The 12,346-nt window shown below is 35.8% G+C and overlaps 1 protein-coding gene across 1 annotated transcript; it reads left to right on the top strand.

Moving 5' to 3' along the window:
- The first annotated feature begins 8,257 nt into the window (after positions 1–8,257).
- LOC110611422 (transcription factor MYC3) lies at positions 8,258–9,934 on the top strand. The gene has a single exon (XM_021751751.1). It carries the CDS (start codon positions 8,401–8,403, stop codon positions 9,820–9,822), a length of 1,422 nt encoding a protein of 473 aa, XP_021607443.1. The 5' UTR covers positions 8,258–8,400; the 3' UTR covers positions 9,823–9,934.
- Positions 9,935–12,346: the final 2,412 nt, after the last annotated feature.

Raw genomic sequence — 12,346 nt, 5'->3', positions numbered from 1 at the left:
TGATTGAAGGTTTGTTTATTTATGTTTATTTTTTATCTTTCAATTAAGATTTTATTTTTATAGTTTATATTATTTAAAATGTTTTATATTATATTTTTATTAATTTTGCCTTTAACAGTACAATTAAAATTAGGGATTAATTAGATATTAGGAATTAGAGATTAGGATTAGAAATTAGATTAGAGTAGCTATGTAAACGGATCGGGTATTTTTGGGTATCCGATCCGACCGAACTCTAATAGGATGGATTTGGATAGTTATAATTGGGTTTGAGTTTTAAAAATAATACCCGTTGCGGGTTCGGATTGGATTCGGGTTTTATGTACAGGGTACCCACTACCCGAATCCATTTATATAAATAATTAATCTAATATAAAAAAATATATTTTATAATAATATTTATAAATTTTTTTTATATATTTTTATTTAAAAATTTAAATTTAAATATTCTTTAGAAATATTATATTTTTTAAATGAAAATTATTAATGAAAAATATTTTTTATATAAATTATTAATTAAAATATATAAGATTAAACGGGTTCGGGTTTTATTCGGATAATAATAATCGGGTTTGGGACGGATTCGGATAGTTTAAATTAATTTTTAATCGGGTTCGGGTTCGGGTAGTTTAATTTTCACGGGTACCCTACCCGTTTACATCCCTAGATTAGAGGATCCCTTAAATTGTCAAAACGACGTCGTTTTATATACCGAATTGAAATTACTTAATTTAAAATTTTAAATAAAATAAAATTTAATTAAAAATTAAATTAAAATTTTAAAAATAAAATGGTCGCTGATTGATCGCTATTTTAGAGATTAAAATTAAGGATTAGGGTTAGGGATTATGAATTAGGGATCAGGACTTCGGGATTAGGAATTAGAGATTAGGGTTAATTTTATTATGAATTAGGGATTAATTAGGAATTAGGGTTAGACATTACAAATTAGGAATTACGAATTAGGGTTAATTTTATTAGGGATTAGGGATTAATTAGATATTAGGGATTAGAGATTAGGATTAGGAATTAGGTTAGAGTAGGGATGTAAACGGATCGGGTATTTTCGGGTATCCGATCCGACCGAACCCTAATAGGACGGATTTGGGTAGTTATAATCGGGTTTGGGACGGGTTCGGGTTTTAAAAATAATATCCGTTGCAGGTTCGGATCAGATTCGGGTTTTATGTACAGGGTACCCACTATCCGAATTCGTTTATATAAATAATTAAACGGGTTCGGGTTTTATTCGGATAATAATAATCGGGTTTGGAACGGATTTGGATAGTTTAAATTAATTTTTAATTGGGTTCGGAACGGGTTCGGATATTACTAATATAAATTGGGTTTGGGTTCGGGTAGTTTAATTTTCACGGTACCCTATCCGTTTACATCCCTAAATTAGAGCATCCCTTAAATTATCAAAACGACGTCGTTTTATATACCGAATTGAAATTACTTAATTTAAAATTTTAAATAAAATAAAATTTAATTAAAAATTAAATTAAAATTTTAAAAATAAAATGGTCGCTGATTGGTCGCTATTTAGCGACTAATTATTTTAGTCGCTAAATATGGTCGCTAAATATCCCCGCCCAAAAAGTTGTCGCAATTTCGTCGCAAATATGGTCGCTAATAATTCGCGCCATTAATTCCCGCTAAATTAGCGACCATTTTATATTTGGTCGCTAAATAGCGACCAATTAACGACCAAAAATTAGTCGTTAAGCTTTTTGTTAAATAAAAATATTATTTCATTCATTCAGTCGCAGAATGGTCGCTGATTGGTAGCTATATAGCGACCAAAAAATTTGGTCGCTAATTTTGGTCGCAATTTCACAATTTTTTTGTAGTGATTGTTCATGAACATACATTAAACCCATAACATAACCATAACCTAAACATGCATTCTACCCCCATAGATCTACTTAAAACTTACTTAAAACATGCAAGGAGCTTAAGATCGGCTCTTACCTCTTGAAGATCGAGAGAGAGACGTCCTAAACTCGGAGTTGGGAGAGATTGGGTTCTTGAACCTCCAAGCTCCAAAACTTTGCTCAAAAGCTCAAATTTTCAAAACAAAGTTAAAACAAATGAAAATCTTGAAAGATCTAGAGGAAGAACATCAAAGATTGGTGAGGGACCGCGGAGAGCTCACCTTGGCCGAAAATGGGGAAAAAGCTCACCCGTTTTCAGCTAAGGGACCCTTTTATAGTGGCTGGCCAGGCCACGTTCAGGGGCCGAATGTGCCTCCGCATGCATGCCATGTTCGGCGGCCGAACTTAAGGTTCGGCGGCCGAACCTGGATTTCCTCACTTATGCCTTCGGCGGCCGAACTAGAAGTTCGGCGGCCGAACCTGAGTTTTCCTCTAATGCTATTTTCATGCAAAAACTCATTTTCTTTCATGCTTAAAACATAAAACACATTAAAACATTTTATGAAAACATGGTTTTACCCTTCTAGAGGTCTCTGACATCCGAGATTCCACCGGACGGTAGAAATTTCGATACCGGAGTCTAGTCTGGTATTACATCTGCCTTCTGGTTTGCCGTATTGCTTTGGGCAAGCCTCTTCGGGCTGGCAGATTCTAACTCTTTCCCACTTCGCAGCATAATTGCACTTACATTCTATTTTGGATTTGGTATGGTTTGGGAGGGCGGTTTTCCTTGAGATTCCAGCTTGCTTACTGATGTAGCAAGTTGCCTCATTTGATTCTCCAAATTCTGTATACTCGATTTTGTTTCCTGTTGAAAAGCAAGAGTGCTATTAGCAAGAGATTGAACAATGTCTTCTAGAGACATACCTGAATTTGCAGCTTCATAGTTTGCTCTTGGTTGGTAATTCTGCTGTCTATTCCCATAGCTAAGGTTTGGATGATCTTTCTACCCTGGATTGTAAGTGCTTGAAAATGGGTCATACTTCCTTTGTTGTCCATTGAATTGTTGTCAATTGAACCCTCCAATGGCGTTTACCTGTTGCTCTCCTTCTTAAAGCATAGGACACATATCTGTGGGGTGATTTGTTTGTTTGCAAATGCCACAAGTTCGTGCATTATTCCCTGCAGCCAATTATTGAATTGCAGCTGTTAGTTGTGAAATTTTAGAATCTAAAGATGCAATACCTACTTCGTTGGCATTTCTTAGAATCTCCTCTTCTTGGCCATATTGTCTAGAATTGGCGGCCATTTTAGAGATTAAGGTTTTACCTTCTTCAGGTTCCATTTCTGAAATGGCACCTCCACTAGCAGCATCAATCATCCTTCGTTCTAATGGAAAAAGTCCTTCGTAGAAGTGAAGGTTAAGCTGTTTTGGAGTGATTCCATGTTTTGGACAACTTGCAATTAATTTCTTATACCTTTCCCAATATTCATGTAAAGTTTCATTTTTTCTTTGTTTAATTCCACTTATTTCCTTTTTTATTGGTGATGCTTTGATCGCTGAAAAAAATCTTTCTAAGAATAAGTCTCTAATTTGAACCCAAGTGGTGATTGAACCTGAGGGCAAATAGTAGAGCCAATCCTTAGCAGATTCAATTAAAGTGAAAGGAAAAGCTACCAATCTTATTTGTTCATCAGTTATACCTTATGGTCTCATACTTGAACAAATCACATAAAACTCCTTTAGATGACGATGAGGGTCTTCATTCTCCAAGCCTTAGAATTTTGGTAACATATGAATCATACCTGTTCGTAATTCCGAGGGTGCATTTAGTATTGAGTATGTGATGCAAAGGGGTTGCTCTTCAGCGGCAGCAGCTACGGCCATATTGTCTCTTTGGTTTGTGTCAATTGGAGGCTTAGTTGGTGTTGAAGATGAGGTCTCTTCGGTGCGCAGAGGGGATTGGGCAGATGGTTGAGAGGCTCTCGAATTGGCTTGTTTTTGCAACATGGTTGCTTTTCTCAACCTTTTTGTAGTCTTATCGAGTTCTGGATCAAACTGATTTATGTTATTCTCAGATTTGGTCATAAAAACAAAAACAAATTGTTAGAGGTCCCCGGCAACGGCGCCAAAATTTAATAGGTTTCGAATCCGTCAATTTAAAATTTACTCCCTTTTTCTCAATTGACAAGAACTTGTAGACATAATAAGTGAGTATTGATCCTACATATACCTTAATCTTGTTTAATTTTGATGACCAATTTAAAATAGAAGAATAGTTCAATTTAAAAAGTGAGAAGAAGAGAATTTTTTGATGAGAGGGGTCTTGCCTTGGGCAAGCCAATAAAAATAAACTTAAAAGAAAAAAATAAATAATGTAATTGAAAATTGTGAAACAAATAAATAATTAAAACTTTCAGCTAAAGGTAATCAAATTGAGGTATTTTGCAGTTGTTCATTGGTTAGAAAAAAAGTATTTCATATTATTATCTATTGTTTAGTTATAGTGATCAAACACGCGAATCCCACCAATTCTTCCTTATGAATAAATTAATCTGCTTCGCGCTTAAATTAATTCCTAGTTAACTAACAACCCCAACACACGTGTAGATTTAATTAGTCAACTGCATTAAGAGAGAAGAATCCAAACTTGATCAATAAAAACACATGTTTTATTTAAATCAAATCTGCCAATTTCTTAACATAAACTAATATGTTAATTACTACCTGTTATTAATCCAATTAAATAATTATGGATTTAATTAGATTAATTAGCTATAAGTTATTCTCCCAAGAGATTTAATAGGCCTCTTGAATTCTCAAAAAAACAACAATGGAGGTTGTGTTCCTCGAAATCAGAAATTGACAAAAATTAGAAATAAGATGAAAAGAATTGTAGTGCATAACCTCTCAACTTGAACAAACCTCAATTTAAATTAACGTTCAATTGAAAATAAATTGTTTAGCCACTCATTGCCATAATAAAATTATAACAACTAAGCAAAAGGAGAAGAAAAAGAGAATAAGATGGAGAAGAAGATGGGGGCAGCAAGAGAGGAAATGAGAGTGGGAGGTAGAATATGCTTCTCCAGGTTGAATGCTAGGAGCCTTTATATAGGCATAAAAAGATAAAATTTAAAATAAAATCTATTATCCCTATGTTATCTCTATTATAATCTTATCTCTATCCCCATATGATCTTTATCCTCATCTGAATGAGTTTGATTCAATTTGACTCCACTTGAAACTGATCTTATCCTTGCTTAGGTGGCAAAATCTATCTTATCTCCCCATCGCCTCAGGTTACAGGTTTGGTCAAGGTTGTAGCCTCCCGGTATAAAAAATCCTTTAATTCAGCCTTTTTTCTTCCTTTTCTCAACTTCTGCTCACAAACCTATCCAAAATTAAATTCAAATTAAAATTAAATATTTATATCAAAATTACAGTAAAATCAAGGAATTAAATGAGAACAAAATTGTGAGTTTTGCAACTCATCAAGGGACCAACTCCTAGCTTGTGGCCTGGCGAAACCCGCGTCGTGGCCTTGTTTAGTGGGACCAATGCTCAAACGGTCTAGCATAACCCACTTTGTGACTTAGCCTAGTGAAAACTGCCTTGTGGCCTTGTTTAGTGGGACCAATGCCTAGGTGATCTGGTAGAAACCACCTTGTGACCTGGCCATGCAGAAACCACCTTGTGGTTTTGTTTAGTAGGACCAACACCGGAATAGTTTGGTGGAACCTACCTTGTGACCTGGCATTGCAGAAACCGTCTTGTGGCCTTGTTTAGTGGGACCAATGCCCAGATGGTTTGGCGGAACCTGTCTTGTGACTTGGTCTGGCGAAAACCTTCTTATGGCCTTTTTTAGTAGAACTAACACCTCGGTGATTTGGCAAAAACTGCTTTGTGATCTAGCCTAGCGAAAATTGCCTTATGGCCTTGTTTAGTGGGATCAATGACTGAATGGTTTGGCGGAACCCACCTTGTGACTTGGCTTGGTGAAAATTGCCATGTGGCCTTGTTTAGTGGGACCAATGCCCCGGATGGTCTAGCGGAACACGCCTTATGACATGGCTTGGGGGAAATTGCCTTATGTCTTTTTTTAGTGGGCCAATGCTCAAATGGTCTAGCAAAACCCGCCTTCTGACCTGGCCTGGCGAAAACCGCCTTATGGTGTTGTTTAGTAGGACCAACACCCAGATGGTCTGGTGAAACCTGCCTTGTGACCTGGCGTGGCATAAATCGCCTTGTGGTCTTGTTTAGTGGGACCAATGCCCGGATGGTCTGGCAGAACGCGTCTTGTGACCTGGCCTAGTGACAAGCACTTTGTGGCCTTTTCGAATGGGCTCAATGCCTGAGTGATCTGGCGAAAATCGCTTTGTGACCTGGCCTAGCAGAAACAGCGTTGTGGGCTTGTTTAGTGGGACCAACGCCCGAATGGTCTGGCAAAACCTACCTTGTGATCTGGCCTGGGAAAACTGCCTTGTGGTCTTGTTTAGCTTGAATGGTCTAGCGGAACCCGCCTTTTAACTTGGCCTGGCGAAAATCGCCTTGTGGCCTTTTTTAGTAGGACTAATGTAACAGTCAGCTGCCTGCTTGCGGCAGGCAGCTGTTCCATCCCACATCGGTAGATTTGAAAAAAATTGAATTGTATATAATAGCTAGCACGAAACTACTAAATAACTTGGGTTAACCATTTTGGACCAAGTGAAAAGTGGGTCCAAAAGTTATTTGGGAGAGTTTGGGCCCGACTGTTTCAATTGGTATCAGAGTCACCTTGGGTCAGACAAATTATGCTGAGCTAGTGGGCTTGCGAGGAAAGGGCTAACCGTGAGAGACGAGGTGGAGCCGCCCAAGGTACTAGCGAACCACAATATCCAAGGGTCCGGTCCTGGTTTAGCAATTGTATCCATCCAGTTGTGACGAAGACGTCGCAAATTTAGTAGGACCGAGTGTAACGATCAGTTGCTTGCTTGCGGCAGGCAGCTGTTCCGTTCCATATCGGTAGATTTGAAAAAAATTGAATTGTATATAATAGCTAGTACGAAACTACTAAATAACTTGAGTTAACCATTTTGGGCCAAGTGGAAAGTGGGTCCAAAATTTATTTGGGCCAGTTTAGGCCCGGCTGTTTCAACTAATGTCTGAATGGTCTGACAGAACCTACCTTCTGACTTGGCCTAGCGGAAACCGTCTTGTGGCCTTTTCTAGTAGGACCAGCGCCAGGATGGTCTTGCAGAAATCACCTTGTAATCTAGCTTGGCAAAAACTATCTTGTGTCTTCTTCTTGTCTCCTTAAAACTTTGTTGAGGAAGGTAATCCATCGTTCCTTATCATTGGAATACGACATGTGAAAGAAATACCTTGTTCATTTGTTATTGATAAAACTTTCTTAGATTGCACTGTGATGGGCATAGACCTATAAAGAAGAGAATGCAAAATGGCGGTGGATGCCTACAGCAGCCACTCCGACGCTCAAGTCAGTATACTGAAGAAGAGAGTAAATGAAATGATTTGCTTAGAGATTTTGTGTGAGAGAATACCATATCTTTTCCTCACTGATTCTGCTCTTTTTATTTTGAAAGAGGGTTGAGATAAATATAGCCTTTCCTAATTACCCAACGGTAATATGGCCGGTTCCTTGGTAAGGGATATCGCCAGCTTATAAATTGGCAATCCCGCAATTACAGATGTAAAAAAAAATACGCTAGATTGTGCCTGTTAACGGTAACTTCTTGCTGAGGCTCGCCTTATTGAGGAAAGGACGAGTCTTGACGATGAACCGAGTGTTATGGCGCCTAGACCTTCCTTCCCTCGGGTTAGACCGCATTTTCTACTTATCAGATTCTTCTCACGTGAATCTATCTCGTAGTGACAGATCATGACCTATTTTGAGCGATTGTTATGTAGCATCACATAGGAGGTGGTGCAAGATTATTTATGACTTTTTACTTAAAGTTAACAAAATCTATTAACTATTACTAACTCAAGAATTAAATGGTTATATTTTAAAATAATGGTTATATTATAGGATTCTTGAGTTTTAGTAAAATAACTAATTAGTCCTTATATTTTTTAAAGTCAATTAAAGGAAACAAGCCAAGTTTTTCTTTTTTCTTTTTATAATTTTCCCTTTAATTTATACATGAAATAAAATAAAGTCAAGTTAAACGTTCAGTTATATAAAATTTTAAAAGTTTAATTTTGAGGCAAAATGCTATTTAATAATTTCTATAAATTCCTCCCTACCCTACCCCACGTGATAATGTTGCTATATCATGGACTTGCAACAAAAGCGGTTTCTCAAAATGAATGTCTTTTAATAAGTAGCCCGAATTTTCTCATGCTAAGATATTTCACCTACTTCACCCCTCTCCCTCAATCTATCTTTATGTCTGCAGATTAAAAAACTCTCTCCATATATCTTAATACTTTTTTGCTGGGAAAATTCTGTATCCAACTTAGCAGAAACAAGGAAAAAAAAAAAAAACTGAAAAAACACGTTGCAAGAAACGCATATCCATGGAAGAGATTATGTCCCCATCTTCCCCATCCTCACTTTTCTCATTTTGTCAAGAATCCTCGCCCTCTCTCCAACAACGCCTCCATGTCATCATCCAGAGCGGCGCTGGATGGTGGGTCTACGCCATCTTCTGGCAAGCCTCCAAGGATGCCGGTGACCGCCTTGTTTTAACATGGGCTGATGGGAATTTCCATGGCTCCAAGGACTTCGTCACCGAACCAAATAACAAGCACATCCAACAAAAATTCGGTTTGAATCTGGAAAAAAAGTTATCTATGGAGTTCCTAGCTCCTTTGGGTGATGCCATGGACATGGACAGATTGATAGAAGTTGACCATACTAACTGTGAGTTATTCTATACCGTATCATCAACGCGATCATTCACAATTGGAGAAGGAATTCTTGGGCAGGCATTTCATTCCGGAGGTTTCATTTGGTTAACCGGTGATCACGAGCTACAGTTATACGAGTGTGAAAGAGTTAAGGAGGCTCGTTTGCACGGGATACTGACTTTGGCTTGTGTCTCAACTTCTTGCGGAGTTGTTGAATTGGGCTCCTCTGTTGTGATCGAAGAAGACTGGAGCTTGGTGCAACTGTGCCAATCGCTTTTTGGAGCAGACATCGCCTGCTTGTTGTCCAAGCAGCCCAGTTGTAAATCTCACCTTCAAATTCCAGACCGGAGTACTTTCCATATTGGAATGTTTTCAAGTCCTCAAAAGGAGACCTCTCCAGGGAAGCAACACAAAGGGGACATAAAGAGAGATCCTTCTGGTTCTGGTCAAGGCCGGTCGTCTTCTGATTCTGGACCTCCTTATTCTGAGGGCAATTATGCTGCTGGAAATACTAATCAGTTCCAAACAAGAGGAAGAAAACCAAATGTCAAAGAATTGCCTCTACACCATGTCGAAGCGGAGAGGAAGCGCAGAGAGAGACTTAATCACCGATTCTATGCACTCCGATCCGTGGTTCCTAATGTTTCCAAGATGGATAAAGCATCTCTACTTGCAGATGCAGTCACTTACATCAAGGATCTCAAGGCCAAAGTAGACGACTTGGAGGCCAAACTGAACACACAATCCAATAAATCAAAGATGATTAGTGCAAACGTCTATGAAAATCAATCAACCGATTGCATGATCGATCCTTTGATGCCTTCCTCAAGTTATAGAGCTAACAAGTCAATGGCGGTGGACGTAAAGATTGTAGGATCACAAGCCATGATCCGAGTCCAGTCCCTGGATGTTAATTACCCAGCTGCAAGATTGATGGATGCACTCAGAGAACTTGATTTTCAAGTTCATCACGCGAGTTTCTCAAGTATCAACGAGATGGTGCTTCAAGATGTTATTGTCAGCATTCCTGAAGGATTGATAAGTGAAAAGATTATGGAAAGTATTATTTTTAAAAAAATGCAGAATTAAGCTAACTTTCTTAACGAATAACCTCTCCTTGGTACCTTAATTATGGTGTAGTTATTGATATAAAACAACCTAATATGTTATCAAAATGGACTTACAGCCGTTTGTTTTATGCTAGTAATCTTTTGCACTACATAAGTTCACAAGGAACATCAATATGTTAAATGATATTCGTTTTTGGCATTGTTCCATTTTGAGAAGAATGCTAATAATGGATGAAATGGTCATGTGCAAGTCTGTGGATGTGTCAGGAATTTGACATTACTTTTGTCAAAAAAAGGAAAACAACAATCTGGAAATGTTTACTCCATCCTTGAGTAGATTGTAATGAATGTGAAGATTTTCCCATTAGTTAATGGTATCCCAAGTTCACAAGATTCTACGAAATTAAGGTGGCAGCTGCCTGCTGCTTAGAAGAACCAAGACAAATGTTAGGTCAATATCTTTGTTTTTCCAAATTAGGTAATTGTTATAATGCATCTTCTTCTTCTTGGCCGAAGCCAATCTCATTGAAGAGGAAACCAAAATAATAATAATAATAATATAATTTCAAATCTAACAAAGGTCTTATATATTGTCTTTCTTCCTTGCAACCACACTTGCATATCCCTTCCATAAGTATTTAATTGATCTATAGACATACATATCTTGAACTCCCTTATCATATGATTAAAAAAATTTAGTCTAAGTTATTTGTTGCAAAATATTTTTTCAACTTAGAAAATAGAAAATATTTTTATAACTAAAAAAAATTAAGTAATTTTCTAGACTTTAAAGATTTTATATACACCGTTATATATAAATTTACTAATATCCTTTAATTTTAATTTATAATTAAAAAATAAAAATTAAATTATTTTCCTCTAAAATATTTTTTCACACAAAATATTTTATAAATACAGGTTTTTTTTTTATTGATTTCACACAAAATTATCCCTCTAATTTAATTGTGATCTAACTAATTTAAATATCAATGTCTAAAGGAAATAAAAGTTTTTTTTTTTTTGAAGGAGAGAAATTTATTAATGAAGTCAGAAAAAATTTAGGATGGCATAAGTCACTAAACCCAGAACCTACCTAGCTAGGCACATTGGTTCTTGAAATGGAGTAAAATACAAGTATGTAGAAAACTTAAATATCTGAAGTTGTCAGTAAATGTTTGTCTTTTCCTTTGTATGTAAAATATTTAGAAGGCTCTTAAATTCAAATGCATGAAAAATCTGTTCACAAAGGCGAAATATTCTGCTTGATCTCCAAACAAATTAAGGTCCACAAGTATGATGACTCCCCTCAATCCCATTACACCATGGACTAATATCGAAAGTGCTTTCAAAAAGCTAGTTTAGGTTCAGCTGTGTGATCTTAGCCTACCGCTAGCTGCATATTGTTAAATCTGGGAATTTCAAGTTGAACCCTTCCCTAATCTAAAGAAAAATATTAAATAAAAAAAAAAAAAAAAAAAAGCAGAAGTAGTTGAGATGAAGTTTGGCTGGCATGGCGGGAGCAGAGAAGCAAGGGTGAGCATTCGGTTGGTTTAGTTTAAAATCGAATCGAATTGAATAAATCAAAAATTAAAATTTTAGTATTTATGAAAATCGAATCGAATCAATTTTGATCGGAAACCGAATCAAATTGAACCACTCTAATTCAGTTTGATTCGATTCGGTTTGATCGATTTGAATTTTTGATATTTTTTTATTTTTCACACCTTATTTTTAGTATTTTAAAATTTAATTGAAATATTTTAACTTTAATTATGATCTAATATCTCTATATTACTAAAAATAATATATTATTATCACTAATCGGCTTAATTTGATTTTTTTTATTTTTTTGATTAAAATTAAATTGAATCGAAATAATAGAAATTTTTTAAATTAAAAATCGAATTGAATCAAAATAATAAAAAATCGAAATGAATTTCTGAATTAATTTGATTTATTGATTTTTTTGATTTAAATCGAATACCGTTAACTAAAAAACGAAAAAATAAAAAACATGTTTTGATATTTTTATTTTGTGAATTTGATGTGATATATAGCATTATTTCCTGATGATGTACAATATCAAAATTTAGCGCCAGAAGATTAGATGACAAAACAAGGGAAAACTCCAACATCCTGAAAATTCTTCAAAAAAAGGTCTTACAATTGGTAGCCAATACGCTTTCAAATAAGTTAGTTTCTGACCGAAAGCTTTATGTTTTTACCTTTATCTCTCTACCTGGGCACTCGAACTTTCCAAATCACTGTTTTTGAAGAAAACCTAAAACTAATTAATCAACAACACAGCTTGAACATTAAAATCACTAATCAGTTAGAAAGTTGTCTTAAACATTCAACTACGTAGTTGAATGAAATTAGTTACCTGTAACTACAACACCAACGAAAAAAAAAAAAAAAAGTAATATGTGAAAACAACAGTATCTCATAGTGCTTAAATTTGAACAATATTCATGTTGTATTTATTTTGAATTTTCAAATTCAATGTTGACTTTGGTTTTAAAACTTTGTTTCCTTTTTTAAAA

The sequence above is a fragment of the Manihot esculenta genome, chromosome 1 (assembly GCF_001659605.2).
Source record: "Manihot esculenta cultivar AM560-2 chromosome 1, M.esculenta_v8, whole genome shotgun sequence".
In the NCBI taxonomy this organism is placed as follows: domain Eukaryota; kingdom Viridiplantae; phylum Streptophyta; class Magnoliopsida; order Malpighiales; family Euphorbiaceae; genus Manihot; species Manihot esculenta.
This window is presented reverse-complemented; position numbering and strand designations above follow the sequence as displayed.